At 37.6% G+C, this 23077-nt stretch overlaps 1 protein-coding gene across 4 annotated transcripts in view; it reads right to left on the reverse strand.

The window, feature by feature from the left end:
- Window positions 1-23077, reverse strand: part of LOC104234964 (uncharacterized) — a 43396-nt gene that overhangs the window by 13405 nt on the left and 6914 nt on the right. For all 4 annotated transcript variants that reach the window (XM_009788620.2, XM_009788621.2, XM_009788619.2 and 1 more), the window contains 12 exons: window positions 13455-13543; window positions 13203-13342; window positions 12932-13094; window positions 12704-12839; window positions 12503-12599; window positions 10096-10225; window positions 9301-9360; window positions 4442-4560; window positions 4158-4282; window positions 2291-2515; window positions 1510-1670; window positions 728-891 (listed from right to left, as the gene is read on the reverse strand). In XM_009788620.2, coding sequence (XP_009786922.1) covers window positions 728-891; window positions 1510-1670; window positions 2291-2515; window positions 4158-4282; window positions 4442-4560; window positions 9301-9360; window positions 10096-10225; window positions 12503-12599; window positions 12704-12839; window positions 12932-13094; window positions 13203-13342; window positions 13455-13543 — 1609 coding nt within the window. The remainder of the gene's footprint in view (window positions 1-727; window positions 892-1509; window positions 1671-2290; window positions 2516-4157; window positions 4283-4441; window positions 4561-9300; window positions 9361-10095; window positions 10226-12502; window positions 12600-12703; window positions 12840-12931; window positions 13095-13202; window positions 13343-13454; window positions 13544-23077) is intronic.

Below are 23077 nucleotides of genomic sequence, written 5' to 3' on the forward strand. Positions count from 1 at the left end.
GGGTTACTATGAGATCACATAAAGTGCCATAACAGATATTAGTAACCCGTATTCATTAACTTAAAACAGGTAAAATAAGTGTTTGGGTCCTCGGATGTGAGAGGTCATGGTCATCTTTGATACACTATAAATACATTCTATTTAACCAAGGACCATGAATCTCTGAACTCATTCTTAAGATTCACTTTTGAAAATGCCCCGTTGAAGAGAGACTTTAATCCCGTAAGCAGTTCTGAATTCTGATAAATTTTTGGTGTCAATTTCAAGCAAAAAAAGAATGAAAACTTCATGTGAGCAAAATATTCCTGAGTTCAAAACAACATAAAACTCATTTCTATGGTTCCACAGTCCTATACTCCATTAAACCTTAGAAATATTGTCAAAATGACGGACAAATCATATTTAGCATTCAATAGAAACATCATCCCATGAACTGCATAATTCAGAGGGTTCTTCTTTAAAAACCTGACTAAATAGTTTTGATACAGCCAGCAGATAATTTATATCTACATCAGAACATGAAGAACTTCAGTGCACCACGAGATCACATAAAGTGGCATAGCACTAAAGTTGGTAACCTCCAGGCAGGAAAATGGATCTCCATTAATTTAACATTTCAAAAATGTATTGGATCCCTTGGAATTAATACTCCTGAACTCATTTTTAAGATTCACTTTTGAAAATGACAATATGAAATAAAGACATAAATTGTACTTATCCAATTTACCCAAGGGAAAACTCCAAGTAGATCCTGCGGGAACCCCCACTCAAACTCTCTTGTGGCTTGTTAATCACCAAATGTGGGAAATGATTGTATTCAGCCAAGACATCCGAACTTTGCGCAGGAAACGTCATGCATCTTGAAAACAACGAAGATATTGGAAATATCCCCTGCAAAAGGGAAAAGATTATTACATGAAAGCAAAATATATTATTTGAATTACCACTAGGACATGCAACAACAACAACAACAAACCTAGTACAATCCCACTAGGACATAATTTACAAAAATTATCAGAGTGCCACTTCAATACAACAGCAAAGCTTTAGAAAAGTTGCACTTCATCACGATACTCGGCTGTAACCCAGTTTACTACCGCATCAAATTTAAGAACATCTTTCGAAAACAAGAACAGTCACATGGTAATAGTTCCCGAGTAAACAAGATTTCAAAACCAATAGCTATAGGATTCAGGATGAAAGTAGTTTCCTTTTTCCCCTCTTTTTTTTTTTTTTTTTGGGGGGGGGGGGGGGGAGAACCGATAAGGTGATTTTATAATCCAGCACAGGAAGTGCTGCAAAAACAGTACATACAGAAAGTATGCAGCCTGAGCATGTTACTACTTAAGGGAAGCAAGGACTGGATAAAAGCTGGTATATGTAGGAGCAGATCTAACCAATTCAAGACCTTTATAAAAGAAGACAGGCCTATGTCCTATGGGGAAAAAGCACACAAATATCATATGAAAATATGTTTGGCTAATCATAGTCAAGCTTCAAAGTAGCTACCATCCAATCAGCTTGGTGAGACTGTTTGACAGCAGCAAAGGATAATTCTGTATTAATGTGCAGTGCATTGGCCACTTCAGGGGCATGTTTGAAAACGAAAGGCAGAGAATTGGAGTCAACAACAGCAAAATCATAGGTAGTTTCCATAATTTGACTGGCACCTGTCAAGCCAGCATTAACTTATTAGTAATTAGTAAGACGATACAAAGGAATTCATCTGGAAGTGTACGCAATCACAGATTAAACTCAAAAAATTAAGTTGCATACTCGTACTATTGGCTTCCATCGTACAATATGTTTGGTTAGGATTAAAAGGGGAAGAGAAGGAGTTGGAAGTGAAACAGGGGGGCCGGTACTCCTTGTCAGTTTCCAGAATTGGACAAAATCTAAAAGGAGAGAGTATATCTCCTTTTGTTCTATTCATATCAGACAACTGGTTATAAATGATCACTATATACCCGAAAAGAAAAAACAATGAGTTTCTTTTTGATTCACTGTTCCCTCCCCTTCATAGAAGCAACTAGGAAGCAATACAAATTAAGTAGGACATGAAACGATGGGGCATATCTTCTGACAACTTCTGCCCACTTAGTTCTGTAACTCCAGAAAGGAAAGAGCTTTTCGTCCAGAGGGGTCCATAGCATCTAAGAAGCGCCAAAAACTGAAATATATACTAGAACCGAATTGTAATCTGGAAAATTCACTTTTTAATCTCTTCCCTTCTTTTTTCCTTTTTATTTTCCTTCTTATTAGGGAAAATGAATTGCTACTTCTTTGATACCTGCACTCCTGATAGTATGCTGGAATATAACTCTTTTTGGTGCGTCAGTACTGTATGGAAAGAATTGTGATGAAAGGGCCAGAGCGAGAACACTGCTGTGTAGCAAAAAATGCATTATAGGTGACCTGGCTAACCAGTAGCTCACAACAGGCAAAAGAGGCCCAATGGACCAACTAGTCACCAGTCCAATTATTGCTGCCACTATAACATCAGGAACAAAATACCCTGCAAAGCAAATGAGCTACCTATTTATCATATTGTATAACTAAATGCTCAAATCCAATTGCAATTTCATCAGATATCAAGGTCTTCACAAGTTCACATAAAGGAAAGCTGCAACAGTCGGTGTAATGAATCTCTGGATCATTTTCACCTTGACATTTTCGCTGTATTTATACTTTTATTTTGCATAAATGTTTGATTCATTCAGCCTGAGCTTCAAGTAAAACAAATTGCAGGTTTCCATTTTGTCGATTGAGATTTCTGTGCATTCAAGAGCATTATGTTTTGGAGGAGCAGCGTAAAAATGTTCTGGTACCAAAGAAGTTATTCTGCAATTTTAAGAATTTTTATCACATGCTCTACTTTGGCCACTATGAAGAGAGATGACTTTCAAAATGACAGAAGGACAAGAAAAAATCTAGTCTAATCAAGAGTACGTGCATAAAGAAGCATTTTGGCATCAAGTAATAAACAATCTGCACTTTCTGTCGTAAGGTATTCGACTACTCCATATGTTGCAACTTGATCTAAAATACCTATTTGATTACAAGATTTTTGATTTGGGGATGGTAAGACAACCTTTCATTTCATTGTTTAATTGGCTGCACAATCAAGACCAGTGTTTTAAAGGCACGGACGTGATGCAAAGTATTTTACCTGATAGCGGGCGAGGCATAAGCCTCGAGGCGTTGGGCATAAGCCCCATGGATCTTTAATTTTAATATTTTAGAAATTAATGTAATAGAAATAGATATTAAAAGAAGGAAAAACTACAATGAAATTATAAAAACTTCAAGAGAATACAAAATAAGTTGAAATGTATACAGAACTGCTTCATCTTACAACGCTACTCAAAATCAGCGGTTGACTAAAAACTAATCAGAATTGCTTCATCTTAAATTTTATAAAATTAAAAAAAGAAAAAATAATCCGACTTTGAAAAAGAACTGAGTAAAAATTTATAAACTAGAGCAAGAAAACTTGAAAAGTAGGAAAAGTGAAGAAAGAACTATAATCAGAAGCGTCGAACCAAAGCAAGTTATGAAGGATGATGCATTTTGCTTTGTTGTTTGCAAATTTTCATTTTCCCTTTTACCCGGTAAAAGATGAAGAGAAAGAACAAAGGGCTAAGAATAAAAATCTTTTGATTTTTAAGTTTTTTGACTTTTTAGAATTTAACAACTGACACGTTTTTTTGTAATAAATTAAGGTCTTGTTAGCAACTTTTAATTCTATTTTGGAGAGGTTTCATGGGCTTACGCCCCAAAATAAAAGCTCGTTCAACGCCTAAGCATACGTCCAGAGCAATAGGGCTTACACCCTGCAATACTTTTGCCCTCCACCCCCCCCCCCCCCAAACACAAAATCGCCCCGTTGCCTTTTTACTACCCGGGGGGCTCACCCCATGACTTGTCCCAAGAACGCCTTCTAAAACACTGATCAAGACCACTATTATGCACTCCAATCTGTGTACCAATACATCTACATACAACGTAAGGCAAGCATGTGCTAAAATCATCATAGATACCCTCGTTGCCAATGCCAATCCTCTAAAAAGGAGTAGAGATTTATCAATTAATCGTCAATTGTTTGACATGTATGTACAAACAATATCTACTACAGAAACAATGTCGGAGATACTAACCAAAAGGAGGGGGAAGTGAGCCTGTCATGCCCATTTTTTCGATAACAAAAGCAACAAGAAATCCACCAAAATACACTGTGTACATTAGGCAAGGAATGAGAGGGATCACATAACATGCAGTTGACCTGACAAAAACAGCTTTTGATCAGCAAAATATGTTATTAACTACTGAGCAACAGGCTGGAACTTCAGAGGCATAAACTAGTAACGAGAAAATACAGTTTTCTGGAGTTGTACAAACAAAAAGTTAGTTAGCAGAGAACCAGATAACTAATAAACTTTACCTGAAAGATCTTAGACCAAAGGACTTGATAGACAGGCGAAAGGAAATCCAAGCAGGAAGCATGAATACTGACATTACAAATGTCAAGAAACCTCCACTCAGCCCTGCAACAAGGTAAGCCTGCTTGCAGGAAGCCATTTAGCCATTTCATTTTTGAAACAAATAGAAAAGGGAAAGGGCCAAATTTACCCTCTACTTTCGGATATTGTCCACACTTAATATCTGTTATACTCCGGCCAAATTTACCCCTACCATTAGCAGTATTTTAAAAGGCGTGGGAACAAGGCGATACATTTTACATATGCCTAAGCGAAGCGTAAGCCCTGAGGCACGGGGCATAAGCCCCATAAGCGTTTAATTTTTAATATTTCATAAAATAATATAATTACAATAAATATTTTTAAATAGGTAAAACTGCATAAAAATTTGAAGAAAACATAAATAAGGGAAAAACATATAGAGATGTGCTCCAAAAAACCAGTCAATGCTATGGAGGAACTATCAGTAACTTGAATTGAAAAGAATAAAGTTTTCTACATGGAGGAACAAAAGGATGACTAACCTGCAATTTGAACTTTGAACTTGCTGCTATGGAGGAGAATGGAGTTTTCTTTGTATTTGCAAAAAAAGTGACTATTCGTTGCTTTTGGGAGATAGTAGCAGACTAGCGGATAAAATAAAGAATTAAGAAAGACCATAAATTAGGGCTTCTAGCAATAAAGGTCTTGACATTTAATTTAATGTTTCGGTTCCTTTTAGAACCTTTGAGTAATTACAAGCTGACTTTTGAGAATTTGGGTATTATATTAAGGATTTATTTAGCAAATTTTATTTTAATTTGAAGAAGTCTCTTGGGCTTATTCCTCACTATAAAACGCGCCTTAATGCCCGGACGTATGCCTCAAATTACTGGGCATACGCCTTTTGAGACTTTCGTCTCCCACTATCGCTTCGGGGCATTTTTGTGTGTGTCTCGCTCCAGAGCTCGCCCCAGAAACGCCTTTTAAAACACTGACCATTAGCAAACTTTAAAAAGTACCCCCAGCCCTAACAATAACCCACAATCTCTCAAATCTCTTTTATTTAAGACACTTATTCTTCTCCTTCATCAATCATTTTTAGAAAATTTTTACGTTCTTCGGGAGATAACTATTGGAAGATCCTCCATATTAAATTTGTGTCGTTGAATCGGCAATATTGGATGCCAATTCCGCAGTCAAATCGGGCAATACCAGGGCTGTTCACAGCCTTATTGGTAACGATATAATAGACTGCATGGATACCTCGAGTGATTGTCAGCATCGGTACCAGAGAAGAGAGGAAGAAAATCCTATGAGCCATGGTTTTTTAATTAGTACTCTTTAGTTTATGCTTCTTTACTTCAGAAATCAAGAATTATAGTCCTTGAACGAGCCAATGAAGAAATTAAAGTGCAGCCACATGGCTTGAAGAAATCAATGGGGAATCTAACCAAATTAGTTGAACGCTTGGTGCTTCAAAATCAGCCACCAAATCCATCAAAATGCTTACAACCTACCCCACCACAACCTCCACCACCACATAACATACCAGTGCTATTGCCAGTTCTGCCACTTCGATATCCACCAATTCAACCGCAAGATATACTAAGCAAGCTAAAGAGCTTGAAGCTGACCAAGACATAATAATACCAAGGTAGCATGCCCAATATGATAAACATTCAGATAATCAAGAGAGTGAAGAGGACGAAACTAACGAGGACCATTATCAAAGAGACGAGGAACATGCATTGGATCCACAAATTGAGGATTTACCACCAAACTTTCATGACAATCCATTGGATTGTCCGCCTTTAAGAGATGCTCAACACAATATTGACTTGATTGTTGACTCTACCATTCCAAACAAGGCAGCATATTACATTAATCCTAAAGAGCATAAAATATGCAAGAACAAGAGAAAGGATTGTGAGAATGCACGGGAGAAAAATATATTTATTAACAATGATACAAAGCCCTATATATAATACATATTCTACTCCTACTACATATGGGACTAGAACATTCTACTCCAACTAAATATACGACTAGGATTATTTACACATATGGGACTAGGACATATGAGACTAGGATTATTTACACATAACTATGTAACACTCCCCTTCAAGCCGGTATATACAAATCATATGTACCGAGCTTGTTACATATGTAACTAATACGAGGACCAATGAAGGAATTGTGAAAATATCTGCAAGTTGATCATTCGACTTCACTATGAGTCATGCCAAACTCCTGGACAACTGTGCTGAACTTGCCATACAAGACTCGAGGAGACTGCTCTAGACCATAAAGTGTCCGGCGCAAGTGACATACAAGGCCACTAGACTCTCCCTAAGCAACAAAATCAAGTGGTTGTTAATAAACAAAAGTTGGCCGAAAAGTCGCCGGAGAAATTTGAAAATAGTAAGACTAAGCCGAATTTCACACTACAAAATAGGTTCTAAAACACCACCAGAAAACATAAACTTTTCTGGAAATTACTGTTCATGCCGGAAAAGTGCATTGTTCACGCTGGAAAAAATAAAAGTTATCAAAATTTGATGTAATTTATATGAGTAGGCTCGGAATCACTATATGAATAAGTTGTCTTGGAGAAGTTTTGCCAAACAGTAGCCGGAATGGCTCACACGTGCCGAAAAAGTTACTGTAGCTTGTCGGAAAATTCCAAAGTTCTCGGAATCTGTAAAAAAATTATACTAATGGACCCGGAATCACACCACGAAACAACTATCCTAAAGAACTTTTTGAAAATTCCGGCGAGAAAGTGCTCCACGCGCCAGCGTGTGTGTCAGACGATCTCGCCGGAACCCTAGTTCTGGCGGTGCATGGAGGCGCGTGAGGGACTTTCTGTCAGAGTGATTGACTGAGGTTTTGTCGACTGACTTTTCCGAACAAGATGATAGTGTTGGTTTTCGCACAACATTTACCGATGAGGAGCTAACACAAATCAATCTTGAGTCGTCAACCGGAAAGACACACAGTGACCAACTTTTCCCTTCCGATGTGACTGGGATACCTGGGGTTTGGTCGCACAAGAGTTTATATGCACAGTACCACTGTAGCAGTGATGTACCTTGGGAACAAGACAAAGTTGCCGGAAAATTAAACGGCGACGAAATCTTTCTTCCTGGATGTCGCCAGAATGACGCACAACAACAATTTTCTCACTGAAGCTTTGGTACCATGTGAGAATGCACCAGAGAAAAATCTATTTATTAAGAATAATATAATGAGCCCTATATATAATACATATTCTACTCCTACAACATATGGGACCAGGACATATTCTACTCCTACTACATATGAGACTAGGATTATTTATACATAACTATCTAACAAGGATTACCTAAAAAGGAGTGGATAATGGAGAGTTTGAGGTACATTGGAGAAACAAGATGTCTTCCCGTCATAAATATATATGGCTATTATTGGAGTGACTATTGGTGTACAGGCGTTGCAATCGATGTATTCCATCTCCATGTTTAATTCAAAGCCAGACATCGTGTTGGTTAAGTTTCATGAAGTTCTAACACCAATAACTTTATATCGTAAGTTGAAGTTTGATAGTCAACATAGAAAGATTACATGGAGAAGGTTGGGTAAAAAGTTGAAACTTAGAAAGTGAGATTTAGTTCGACTAAATTCTAAATTTTCTTACAACGTGAAGAACCTCTATGATAAGCTAAAAAAATGTAACTTGAAACCTGGCGAACATTGCGTCTCCATTCTTTTACTGTAGCAAATCTTGCACCATCTACGGAAGTTGCTACGTAGTACGAGTCTTTTTCAACCAAGGGAAAATGATACAAGATCAAGAAGGCCAAGAATTTACAAAATTCAATAAGTTCAAGAATTAATTCAAGATTAGGATTTCTTTTCCATAAAGATTAGGATTCCTTAATTCTTATTTCCTAGTAATTTGATTCTGTTTTAGTATGATTATATTTGCAGTTCTAGTCAAACTAGGATTGTTAGTTGGAATTCCATACCTACTAGAATTCTTTTTTCCTATTTTAGTTACGATAGGTTTTTCTTAACCTTATTCTTATTCTAGTTCAATAAGAATTAGTTTTTCTAAGTTTTTGCTTCAAAAACGTGATTTCTCTTTTGTTTGATTCTTCTTTCTTTATTTGACGCTTCTTGCAATCTTGCTGGATTGAGAAACGAGTGGGTAAGGTTCTTTTCATCTTACATTCTTCTCACATGAGTTTGAAGAACCCTTTCGCTAGTTTTGTGAAAAACTTTAGCCGAGTGCTTTTGTTTTTCTCTCTTCTTTGTGCTTGAGAGGTGCAAAACCTTGAAAGTACATCAAATATACATTGTTCCTCATATCCAAGTTAAGCTTGACTCATGCATGGGTAGGAATTAGCATTATAGTCTTCGGAATTTTAACTTATCCGACATATATATAAGTGTTATTGCATTTTTGTCAAGACATGCCATAAATCTTTAACATCCAACATTCGATTTCACATTCCTTCATGTCTTAGCAATAAGAAAGTACATCTATAGGTGTATTTTTTTATGGTGATTTCTAAAAACGGTGGATGAAGGAGAAGAATGGGTGCCTTAAATAAAAGGGATTTGGGAGATTGTGGGTTACTATAAGGGCTGGGATAATTTTTAAAAAGTTCGCTAATGGTAGGAGTAAATTTGGCCTGATAGTATAACGAATGTTAAATATAGACTATCCTAACGTAGAGGGTTAAATTTGGCCCTCTTTACACACTTCACCAAGTATGGAAAAACTGGGTGACAAAGTCAATCAACCTCAAAAGAAGAGTATTAAATGCAGATAACTTCTGGAAAAAATATTACGCACCACTGTTAAAATGGAATACAGCCCAAATGCTCCCCAAAATTTAGCTTCAAAAACTAGTTCCTAGAGAGGGAAAAAAAAAAAGAAAGATGAAAGAAAGTCAATCATTGCCATGATCTCTGCAATATAAGCATAAATCTTGTGAACTCCACATATATGGAATTTTGCCAATAAAATCTCTATATAACTCATGGAAGAAGCATAGTTGAGTCATCAAATCACAAATGCATAGTTTATATAATTATTATGGAACAGAATTTGGAAATTAACGCAACACTTAAATTTCTCCACAACCCCCCCCCCCAGGTGCGAGCACGGGCAAAAGAAAATCCCCTCCAGCATTAACTAACAAGAAAATGAGGTGTTACCTAACCTACTCTGCCCATATCTCCCCTCTCCCTCATTCGCATTCTTAATACTCATCACAAAATAAGATTGAATAGCTAAATGGCAAACACCCTATTAGCTGTTTTTAGACACCAATTAAAAATCATGACACAATATATCCAAGTAGTTCTAAAATAAGCAGAATGTATCAGCTTGCTTTCTTCGTTTTACCGTTTTGAAATCCAAAGTATTCTCTAAGGGCTGTCAAAAAGTGCAGTAGAATTACCAAAAAATTATATAAAAATCAGTTCACAGTGTAATGAGCAAAATGAAATAATGAGTGAAATGAAGAACAGGATAGATCTTTGTCAGGGTACATATTTATAAAAAAGGAAAAGATGAAACAAAAAAACATATATATGAAAAGCAGAAATCTTTGCCAAAACAATATTAAAAAGATTAAAGTTGTACCTCTTTTGACAACTTCACGACAGAAACATCTTGAGTCAAAGGGAAGCTTTTCCAGAGCATTCTTGGAATCAACATCCCAGCAAGTGAACAGGGCATGAACATCATGAATGCCAAATATGGTGTAGAAAACCTAGTCATGAAAACAATTTCAGAAGATTTGTCGGTCAAGCGGAAAACTTCTGTTTGTTGGTGTAAAAGTACAAGCAGCTTGATGAGGATGTGGCACATCTAAGTCCTTTATAAAGCAAGAAAATGATAACAATTTGATAGGAGAATTTGAGGGCCAACAATTAGAAGCAACTTGAGGCATTCCACTCATGCAACATTTATTTGGCTGGTGTCTTTATGTTACATAAAACATGTCTCCAGTTATATATATAGAGAGCATACAGAACAACAACAACAACAAACCCGGTGTAATGGGGTCTGGGGAGGTAGTATGTACGCAGACCTTACCCTACCTACAAGAAGGTAGAGAGGTTGTTTCGGTAGACCCTTGGCTCTCTCTCTCTCTCTATATATATATATAAAATAAGATATTCATATTATAATGAAATGGGCATAAGAGAAATAATAGCCACAGCTTCCACAAAAATTTTCCTTCAGGTTAGCACCTGAATTTTTCATAAATACAATGTGAGAAGTGCTTTTTCTTAAAAGTGTTTTTCTCAAAAGTACTTTTGGTGAGAAGCAGTTTGTGTATGGCTAATTAATTTGATAAGCACTTCTGAGCAGCAATTAGTGTTTGGCCAAGCTTTAAAAAACTGCTTCTAGGTGTATTTTTCTCAAAAGTGTTTTTGGAGAGAAGCTACTTTTTTCTGCTTCTACAAAACTGCTTCTGCCTCTCCTCAAAAGCACTTTTTCTTCTTTCAAAAGCTTGGCCAAACACCTTAATTTTAGAAGAAAAAAAAAAGCACTTTTGACCAGAAAAAAGCGCTTTTGCCTCAAAAGAAGCTTGGCCAAACAAGCTATAAGTGTAAAAGTAATCAAAATATCGTTGTCATGGAGTAGAAAATCAGACAGTCAAACATAAAACGGACAGCCTGATGCACTAAGCTTCCGCTACGTGGGGGGCCTAAAAAGGGCTGAAACACATTAGGTTTATCATATGCAGTTTTACCTTCATTTTTGCAAGAGTTTGTTTCCACGGCTTGAACTCGTGACGGAAAATTTTACCACAGTCAAACACAATTTTTTTAAAAAGAAAAGGGCCAAATTTGACCTGGAGAAAATCATTGCCCTCTGCTATACTTTCGATGCAAAAATACCCCTGAAATTACCCAAATGGCTCAAATATACCCCTCCTCCGTTAGGACTATCCAAGGCGAACGCCCCATCCCATTTGGCACTGACATTTTGGTGAGATGAAGGCTATGTGGCATGCCACCTCACTGCCCCCAACCCACTTTACCCCTTCACCTTCACTTCTTCCGTAAAAGTATTGAAGACTGGAGACTTGGACTTATGGTCATGCGAAGATGGGAGAAATGAATGCAATTCAAGTTAGTTATATGGATGCAGAAAAGAGCATAAGGTCATGAATTTTTTGGTGCATTAAAGATCAGAACCACATTTCTGTTTGTAAATTTTATCAAGCAATCATCTATGGTTTTTGAGCTTTATTATTGGAATTGAAAAGAAAGGACAACACATATTTATTTGCTCCTTCAATTTATCCCGATATGCAGCATAGCAAAGCATAAGCTACAACTTTCTCCTTCTTTTAGCTTTGAATCTTCGTAATAATTTGCGCCTCGTGAGATCTTCGCTTACTGAGCTTTATCTGTGTTGTTTTCCTTTTATGTCTTCTACAGAATCTTGAAATCTTCAGTCAAGAACCTCAGAATCTTCAGTCACGAATTATTTTTCCTTTCTGAATTTTCTCATTGCATCAAATAAATATATTGATTTTCTCCATTCTTCATTCCTTTGTCCAGCTACTCCATGTCTTTGTATGTGTTGTTTATCTGTGAGAACTCAAACTTTTCATCTTTTCTCCATTTGTTCTCCATGGATCTCACATTTTCGATCTACGAAGTTTGTACTTCAATTTAACCATGGAAATGTTACATACATTTTCATATATCTGAAGATAAATATTTTCCCAAAGAGTCCTATTCAGTTGTTCTTCTGGGGAAGAAGCAGCAGAATGAGAGGGGTAAAATGGGTTGGGCAAGGTGAGGTGGCATGTCATGTGGCATCCATCTCACCAAAATGTCAGTGCCACATGCGATTGGGTATCCACCTTGGACAGCCCCAACGAAGGAGGCCTATATTTGAACCACTTGGATTAAATCAGGGGTATTTTTACTTCAAAGTATAATGGAGGACAAATATGACCTTTTTCCTTAAAAAATAATTTTCCAACAAACCCGGAGAATGATATTTCATGTGTAAGTAAACATACCAGTTCATCGACTGACCAGAAAACAGCAGTCTTATGACAGCAAAGGCAACTGGAAAAACAATTCCTAGCAAAATTGCAAAAGTATGATACAACATTCCTGCATAACAGTAAAAAAAAAACCATTTTAAACTAGCAGGAAAGAGAAACAAGCTTTTAAGACCACTCTTCTAACCAAAGAGAGAATTGAAGTATGCTTGTTACCTTTAAGAAAATCATTAAAGGTTGCAAAACAACAGGTCAGTCCCCAAGTCGGAAAGCGTAAGAGAAGTGGCGCAAGAAAAAAGATGACAAGAGGAAAACTATGAAGTAGCATAGCTTGCTCTCTTGAATAGTATATCTACAATGAGAAGAACAATAGGTACTCATAGATAATTACCCACTTCATATAATAAATAGATAAGATCTTCAACTTGAAAATTGTTGGCTTACCAAGAACCATGACAAGTAATCAAAGAAAACTGCACGTTCATTGTCAGATCTATTGACAGCAGATCTTAATCTCCTCTCATGGGCATTTTGCAGGTTAGATGAGTTTGTGAAGGCTTTGATTATTCTTAATAAATTGTCTCCACGTGCTTGAATGCTTCCAGGTCTAGGTAAGAAAGAATTCTCATGTATTAGAGGAAGCATCCAAGTAGACGCAATAGTCTTAAAATTTCAATTTGGTGATCTATACCAAAACAGCAATTATGATGCATACAATAGTCTTTCAACAGTATCAGATGCGGTATGATAAAAATAACCACCAAGGAGGAAGATAATATCCAGTCCAGGAATATCGCCAAAATCTTGGGCAAACATCCTGTAGTCTGTATCTCCAGGAATAATACCAAAAATATCCTACAATCACATTGGAAAAGAGAAACCTTCAACTCCATATAAATCACTCACTGCTTAAAGGAACTGGTACATAGAAGAAAATGAATTATGTACTAGATAATATTCTGTGAACCTGAGCTGCACTATTCGCCATAGGATATAGTGCTGATTGAGCATAAACATATGAAGGCCAGGACCCAGGTCCAGATTGGCAAACTAAATCTGTCAATCCAACAATGCACAGCAAGTGAAATTTTAAAGATATCAATGGCATAGAGAAGGAAAAATTTGAGACTCTTGGGCATTTTCCCTGAGACTCTTCTCTTTCCTACTTCCTACAGGGATGGCAATGGGGCGGTGCGGGTGCGAGTTTAGACACATGCGGTGTGGTGCGGGTTTAAACATATGTGGGTGCGGGGCAGGGCGGGTCAAAATAAACAAAAATTAAATCTATGCGGGTGCGGGTTTAAAAACTTTATCAAAACAGTGAACTCAATTTTTTGACTTTCTAAGATGAAATTGATTCCATGTAATATATTGAAGTAAAATAAAGTTTCATATTGTTTGAACTTTGAACCCAATGTTTGCACGTCAAGTTCGCATTCTTTTATGACAAGTTATGATAATGTAATATCTAACACATAATTATTAATTGATTATAGATCTATTTTATTGATAAATCGAAACACGAGATTTTGATATGTTAAAGATCATGATTTGATCTTACTTACTCTTAGTAAATATAGTATACTAACTTGATCTTTCTCTTAGTAAATTATAGTAATATGTCTTATTTTCACTTTTTCCCCTTTCATTCTTGCATATACATAAAAGCAAATTAATCAATAATCATTATAGTCACAAATCTTCGTGATACAATTTGAAAAGAATATTCTTAGATGAGAAAAACAACTCAATGTTCAAATTGAACAGTTTAATAATCAAATGTGGAATTCCATAATATAGATCTATGGCAACTGAGCTGTAGAGCTACTCTAACTGTACATGTGTTTATAATTTGTCAATTATTGCATATGGCCCCATAGATGGCAGATTGATTTTTGCACTTTGGCCTCAAAGAAAATATAAAACTTATAAAGTATTGTAAAAAGCAAAAATAAAAAGAGAACACTTAAAACCAACAAAATGAAGAAAAAAACAGTTATGCGGGGCGGGGCGAGAGTGGATGCGGGGCGGGTGAACGCGGGTGCAACTGCTATGCGGGGCGGGTTGAAATTTTGCGGGTTAAGAGAAAACCCGCACCGCACCGCTTGCCATCCCTACTTCCTAGGATTGCAGAACAACCTTTTCCGGCATCGTTCAGTACCGGAAAATTCCTCTTTTCTTCCTATACCCTGTTTTCACCCACTGTGATTACTGATATACCAACTTTTCTTTTAATTTTTTCTTAAACGGAAGTTATTTCTTATAGGGGTAAACAGAATTTATTTTAACGCTGGCTTCAAACCTTTTGATATCACCAGATGGACCTCCAACAGAGATACATGGTTCGATTGGGTGGAGAGAAGTTGCAATGTGATGAGGCGCTCCACGCTAAGCAAAAAGACTACGGAATGGGTCTGTAATGTACTCAAAGAAGCCTCAAATGACCAGAAGAATGTGGTAGGGAGATGGAAGAATAAGGACAGGCTAACTGAATATTTCTGTACTAGTTAGTACAATGACCATGGGAGATATATTGTCACGGAAGAGAGACAATAGTGAGGTCATTATAATCCTTGAACTTGCTTTGAATGCAGGAAGGAGAGACATTGCATTTAAGATAGAAAGGTTTATTAAATGCTCCTCCCAACTGAATTTCAAAGGGCCACCCAGACTTCTGAAGCAAACTACCCTTATGCCACAGTAGTACAAGAGAGTAAATGGCAATCAAACAACCTTCGTGAAGCAGTTGTCAGCTCTAATAAAGGAGACACATCACGATCTTTTGAAGGAGAACGGACTTTTGACAAGATGTATCATTGGGTACTTTGGGAACGAAACAACCAAGAGACCGACGATATCAGACATTCGGAGATGGGCCTGTATAACGTGGAAAACAACATTTGTAGTGAATATGTATGAGACGACTGAGAATCTATTTCTGTTTGAGTTCCCCAACAGAAAAATGCTGAGCAGATTCTCCAAGGAGAATGGAGTTGGAAGAAATTCAAGCTGTATCTCGAATGGTGGAATTCCATCATTGGTTGTCTTTCCAACTCCATATCTGTCAAAACTACTTGGATCAGAGCCATGGGAGTTCCCCTACATCTGTGGTCACAAAAGATATTCAAAGAAATAGGAGATCTTTGTGGTGGGTGGAAAGCTACGAAAGAAGAAACAGAACTCAAGAACCATCTCAAGTGGGCAAGAATTCAAGTAGCAGGAGATGGCCTGAATATACCGAATGAGGTAGTCATTGAGAGAGAGGGGGTCAAATTCTTCATACCAATATGGGCTGAAAGACAAACTCGCTTTTAACTAGGGCCGGAGATAACACAAGATGGAAGCCTCTGAAGGACCGTCGGACAAAGTTGACCTACGAGGTAGAAGGGGTACAAGATAGCCTTTTCTTTGTAGATGGGACGGTGAGGGCCACGTGGGGTGTACTGAGTTTAATGCCAAAAATAAAGGGAAAGCACGTGCAATGCAGGAGGATGGTTTGGGAGAAGTAACATTATTTTTGGGCCAGTCCACCGAGCCCAACAATGGGCCAGGTATTAAAAACACACTTGAGCCTGACTGTGTAGCCCAAGTCATTATTAGTTAATTATATCTTGAGCCCACAGAGGTCATAAGGTTCGACTCTTTTCTACAAGAGACGAAAGTTGTTTTGCATTGAGAACAAGAAGCCAACCAGGAAAACCATCAAAGGAGACGTAGTTGCAAACTTGGGGAGTTCACCACATGCAAAGATGTTGATGCTCGAGGAGCCAAGAGAAGAAGAAGGGAAAGGTTTACAAGGGATGAAGGCAGATGATGCTTTGTCACTAATCGTAATTGGGGAACCTCTTTTCGTGAGCCACCACTTTTCGTGAATGTAGCTTCAGCTCTGCTCTTTTTGTTCCAGTTATGACTTCTTTATTGAGCTGCGTCTCGTATCAGTTGTATTCAATTCCTAGTGCTCAATGATTTAGCCTTTTAGTTGGTTTTATGTGATGTTTTGACATTATAGTTGTACTTCGTTGTCGCACTTTATTATTATCAGACAACTTTAGTAGAATTCTTTCTTTTTTATTTCTAAGCTTTTAGCATGTTTTAGTTTAGAGGGTTTGCCTAACGGTTAGTGGCTCGTTTGAGTACTCTGTCTTCCAGATTTGGGTCGTGACACTCTCGGTTGTCGCGTGGTTTATGAGTGAGATAGCATAGGCCAGCGTTAGGGAATTGTCTGTGATTACAGAAGTTTATCGCAACTTCAGTGAAGAACCTGGACTGGTATATATAGCTGAGTTTCGCGAACCAGCTCCATTTCTTAACCATTTTTAGAGTTCTAAGCTATGGGAATTGGAGATTTGAATTGGGTATTTACGAACTGAGTTGGGTAAGTCTTCTAATCATCTCCTTGAGTTTATGTCATGTTTTTTCTTGAAGATTTACCATTAAAATGTAATGGTAGGAATTGGGATTTTAGGTCTAAATCCTAGAAACACTAAATTAAGAATTTGAGCATCTAAACAAACTCCAAATGATAATCTATGCATAGATTTGGACCCGTTATAGGCAACCCAGAGTTGACTTTTGTTTCAGGGCTCGACCGTGTTGACCCGGGGTTGACTTTTTGGCATGACTTTGACTTTGACCGAGACTTAAATTATGGAATTGGTTGCAATAGACTTTTTTAACATCGTTAAGTAATGTTTTGAATAGATTGGAATCGTTTGGTGGATTTCAAACGTGGAAATGTTGTTCTTGAAGGCTAAGCTGAGCTTAGAGCCTTAGACCGAGGTAATTTAATACTTTGACCTCAATGGGCAAATTTTTCCCAAACTAGAACTATTTTACGTACATGAGGGTACCGTATATATGAGGTGACAAGTATATATGTGGATATTTTTTATTTTTTTATTTTTGGCAATCCGCTAGGCAAGCGCCTAGGGCTAGTTTTTTATTAATAACAGAAAAGAAAAATACAACAATTAGGAAAAGTAGAAATAAGGGGGGACAATAGCACCGGTATTGTTACCCATATAACACAAACCGGGCTAAACCTTACCTTACTAATCCTATTGAGGAATAAAATAGCCTCACTAGCAAGCATGTAAAAGGAAAGAACTAGCTACAATCAAATATTCAGTGATCACCACAGAGTTTATAACATACTCTGTGATGATATTACAAATCAGAATACTAACATAATGGTAGAATAAAATGATGAAGGAATTAAAATGTTGTCCCTTCTTGTCCAAACTTGTAATTTCTTCAATTTGTAATTCTTTTTCATCACACTCCCAATTCTTCAAGAAGTATTCAAAATTCATGATTTCTTTTTAGAACGATTGGACCTTGTTGATGTAGTTGGGGCGACATGCTTTTGTTTGGCATTTCTCATTGGAGGTCGCCTAACATTTAAAAAAATCACTAACCTTGTCGTCCCAACTATTTTTCCTTGTATGAGTCTTTTTACCTTTGCCGCTATGCCTTGGTGATAGATCCCCTTTTCTTGATGCCTGTGCACGACATTCTTGTAACATTGCTTCTTCTTCTCCTTGTTCAAAAAATTCACTCCCCAAATTAACAGGTTGTGGAGAACTTTGAACGATATCGAGTGTCACTAAGGCATCTCCTCCTTGTGTCGTTGTCACGATTGTCTTACTTTGTTGTTGTCCTATGTTTTGCATTTTTTTCTTGCTCTTACTTACAGGACTAGTGCTAAGCGTAGCAGGATTTAAGGATTTTAGAGGAGTAGAACCTACCATTGCATCCAAAAGTTTCCTCTCCTCCAATGAAATGAGTGCCTCAGTTGTTACAATTTGATTCTGCCCAGATTTTGGCACTACTGTTGCTTTTCGATCACCAGCAGAATTTTCGCCTGAGCATTGTTGTTGTTGCACATTATCTCCTGTTGCCTTTTGACCCAAGTTTGTTGCTTCTGCATTTGCAGAAATTCTTGGAACAAAAGCTGGAGCATTATGGTTCAACTTGCTGTTGGGACTTGCTGCAGGTGCCGCAAGTGCATGACAATTCAAATTGTTCTTGGGTGCTGCAGATTTCCCCTGAAACTTTGGCTTGACTGGAGCATCAATGTCCTCTCCTGCACTATCCTGATCATCCTCTTGGTCATCATCTTCAGATGAAAAACCAGCAATTCCGTCACCCCAGCCCTCCTCATTATCATACTCTGGTTGGTCGTTCCACAGTTTCGAGTTAATAACCATCTCCCTCACCTTTGCTTGAATTATTCCTTTGTTATTGCCAGTGGAGATTGATGGTTGCCCAGATTCACCCCCATGCTCACCAATTGACTTACAAGATTGAGAGGGAATATCATACATCGATGTGTTCAAGGTGACCAACGGTTGCTTGAACATAGGGTTGGCATCCAACATCATTTTAATCTGTGAATCTTTGATAATTTTCTCTACATGTGGACTGGAGAAATGTATCGTAGGAGTTACCTTCCCTTCATTTTGATCATGGGCCAGCAGTTGCATATTTGGATCAGTAGTCTTACCTTCATTCTGATTCATAGTAACAAGAGCTTTATTAAATGCCGCTGGAGTCGATGAGCTATTTTGATCCAATTTCTGGTCCTTATAACTCTCAACCAGCTGTAAATTCTCTCCAGTCAACTTCCCATCATCATCATTCACATTGCCAAGAGCAGTAAATATATGGGAAATATATGGGAAATATTTTTGTTACTTTGTTGTGCACGACTTGTTGTATTTGTGATATGATTAATATGCATGTTATATATGCTAGTATAATTTTATATGCATTTGTTATATGCTAGTATAACATTATAGAGTTCATGAATGTTGATTTAAATGGTTTGGACTGTTTTGTCATGCCTGTATGCATATTGATTTGCATATGTGATTCACATTGGATAGGTGGGAATGTGTTATGGGTATGTGAACTCGTATCTGCTATTGAGATATTAGTTTTGGCCATGTGGACTCACATTATGGTTATCGCATGTGTATTATATCCTCCCTCATGAGTCACTAGTCTCGATGAACTCATGAACCACAGACGGTGTGTGCGTAGGTTTGAGTGATTAAACATGTCGATTTTGAGTAAAATTAGAATTTTTATCATGCATAAAAAATATGCCACTTTTATTGTGCATTTTGATAAATGCTGGACTTATGCATATTGTTCTTATGAGTTATGTGCCTATTACGGTTGAATATTGTTAGAATAGTTATGTGAATATATGTAATTAGGCATAGTCCCTTATGTAATAGGAGTAGGTTATGTGTTATGTATACATATAAATAGGGTTCATTGTAACATAGAATATCAATAATAAGATTTTTCCCCCGTGCATTCTCAGATGGTATCAGAGCATTGGTGAGATAATTATCGTTGTGTGTCATTCCAACGATATCCGGGAAGAAATCAATCGTCACCATGCAATTTCCGGTGACTTAAGCTGTTGTTTACGTCAATCTGAGTTTCAGTAGGGTTTGTGCAAATTCCAACACCACACAAGGTTTTCCTGTCACCGGAGACCAAACCCCAATGAAGTTCTCTGGCAGAAAACTTCACACGCGCCGTCACGCGCCTCCGGCAGTTAGGGTTCCGGCGAGAGTGCCGGCACGTGAGGTATTTTTCCGACATTTTTCAAGTCTGATTTTTCTACTGGGCCTGATTTTTCTACTGGGTTGGTCGCACGCCTCTTCCGACTCGACCCATCGAGATTTTTGTGGTTTCTTGGCTGCCGGAAAAGTGTTTTCCGACAAGAGCTGTGGTTTTTCCGGCAAAAGCAATGGTCTATCACTGTTTAGGTCACTTTTCCTGCCACCTTGTTCACATACTAAGGTTGCCTGTTGATTCCGACCTCAATCATTTAATTTCCACCATTTTGTTGACTTCAATTTGCTTCCGACGAAAATCTGAGAAGTCAGAGCAGTTGCATCTGTCAACAAAAGGCCTTCAACATAAATTTTTTAGCACTCAAGCTCGACTAATAATATCATACCAACTTACTCTAGTTTGGTGATCAGAACAATGTCCGTTCATTATAATAGTTTGGTTCCAATTTCTAATTGCTTGATTTGAGGGTATCTCATCACTATTGGTAATCTTCATCAGATATTTGGTCTCTCTTAAGTTCATTATAATGTCACTCAGATCTGATGCTTTTGGCTCAAACACTGTTGGATCATATACTTCGAATGTTCATATGATGTCTTTATCAGATTATATCGAGTTCCTTCAGTATAAAGCACGTAAGCAGATACCTTCTGAGATAGCTTCTATAGCTCAAACAGGTAATAGCATGAATTGTGTCTCTCAATCGTCTTCTTCTTCCGACTCTTGGGTCATTGATTCAGGTGCATCTGATCATATTTTTGGTAACAAATCTCTTTTGAGTAGTATTTCATATTCCCAATCACTTCCAACAGTCACAATGGTCAATGGGTCTCAAACCCTGGCAACTGCAATAGGTAGGATTGTGCATAATTTGGTAAATACCGAATTACCGTATCGAAACCGAAAATTTTGGTATTTGGTATACGGTATTTTGGTATTTGGTATGGTATTTGGTTTAAGTTTTTAAAAAAATTGGTATTAGGTATGGTATTTGGTATTTTAAAATAAAATACCGAAATACCGATATCATACCGAAATATATATTATATTACACAAAACACATATTATCAATTATAACATAAATATAAAAATCTAAAATTTTACTTTCCTTTATTCTCTAAGTTCATCAATTAACTCTAAACAAGTAACAAGACATTTCTAATGATCAAATGTCCTTTTATGTACAATTTTCTCTATTTGGGTCGATATTTGCTAGTTTTGGACAAAAGTTTTGTCAACAAACATTTCCAGTTTTGTATTTTTGAGTACTTTAATTAAGAATATTAGATTTTATGTCTCTATGCACTAGTTAGTATTCAAACCAAATAAACCGAAGTTACCGAACCGAATAAACCGAAGTTACCGAATCGAATAAAGCGAAACCGAAAGGAGAAAAATCGAATAATACCGAATTTAATTAGGTACGGTATTGGTATAGGATTTTAAGAAACCAAATACCGAAAATACCGAACCGAAATCTCTAAATACCGTACCGACCGACGAACATCCCTAGCAATAGGTCACACAAGTCCACTTCCTTCCTTACCGTTAGATTCAGTTTTTTATGTTCCCGGTAGTCCTTTTAATCTCATAGCCGTTAGTCGCTTAGCCAAATCACTTAAATGTGTTGTTTTATTTCTTGATGACCTTGTTTTTATACAGGAACGCAGTACGGGGCGGATCATTGGTACCGGACGTGAATCAGATAGACTTTATTACCTTATCTTTACAAAATCACATGGACTCACATCTGTCTTTCTTCAACAACTTGTCCTGTTACTGATCCACCAGATTTATTACATAAATGGTTGGGACATCCCAGTTTGTCAAAACTTCAGAAAATGGTACATGGCTTATCTCACTTTTCCACCCTCATGTTCCGTTGCATTTTGGGGGGATGCAGTTCTTACAGCTTGCTATCTTATTAATCGTATGCCATCTTCAGCTATCCAAAATCAAGTTCCAATCTCTATCCTGTTTCCCCACTTACCTTTGTTCTCTTCCACCCTGTGTCTTTGGGAGCACATGTTTTGTTCATAACCTTACTTCAGGAAAAGATAAGTTAGCTCCTCGTGCTCTTAAGTGCGTATTTCTGGGTTACTCGAGAACGCAAAAGGGATATCGATGCTATTCTCCTGACCTCCGGTGGTATCTTATGTCTGCTGATATTACCTTCTTTGAAACCCAATCATTCTTCACAGGTCCAAGTAATAACTTAGATATTTCTGAGAGGCTACCAGTTCCGTCTTTTGGAGATTCAATCACTATCTCCCATTCATCTTCCTCTATAGTTCCAGTTGCAGCTCCACCACCTATAGCTCCAGTTCCACCACTTATAGCTCCAGTTCCACCACCTAGTCCAGTTCAACCTTCTACAGCTCCACCACTCCTGACTTATTATCGTCGTCCGCGCCCAGTATCAGGCTCAGCTGATTCACGTCCTACACCTGACCCTGCTAATATTGCGGACTTGTCCAGTTCAAGCTATGATTGACGAGATGTCTGCTTTACATACGAGTGGTACTTGGGAGCTTGTTCCTCTTCCTTCAGGTAAATCGACTGTTGGTTGTCGTTGGGTGTATGCAGTCAAAGTTGGTCCAGATGGCCAGGTTGATCAACTTAAGGCTCGTCTTATTGCTAAAGGGTATACTCAGATATTTGGGCTAGATTACAGTGATACTTTCTCTCCCGTGGCTAAAATAGCATTAGTTCGCCTTTTCCTATCCATGGTTGTTGTTCGCCATTGGCCTCTCTATCAGTTGGACATTAAGAATAATTTTCTTCACGGTGACCTTGAGGATGATGTTTATATGGAGCAACCTCTTGGTTTTGTTGCTCAGGGGGAGTCTAATGGCCTTGTATGTCGGTTGCGTCGGTCCCTCTATGGTCTAAAGCAATCTCCTCGAGCCTGGTTCAGTAAGTTCGGCACAGTTATTCAGGAGTTTGGCATGACTCGTAGTTAAGTTGATCACTCTATGTTTTATCGGCATTCTA

The sequence above is a fragment of the Nicotiana sylvestris genome, chromosome 10, assembly GCF_000393655.2.
Source record: "Nicotiana sylvestris chromosome 10, ASM39365v2, whole genome shotgun sequence".
NCBI classification, from domain to species: domain Eukaryota; kingdom Viridiplantae; phylum Streptophyta; class Magnoliopsida; order Solanales; family Solanaceae; genus Nicotiana; species Nicotiana sylvestris.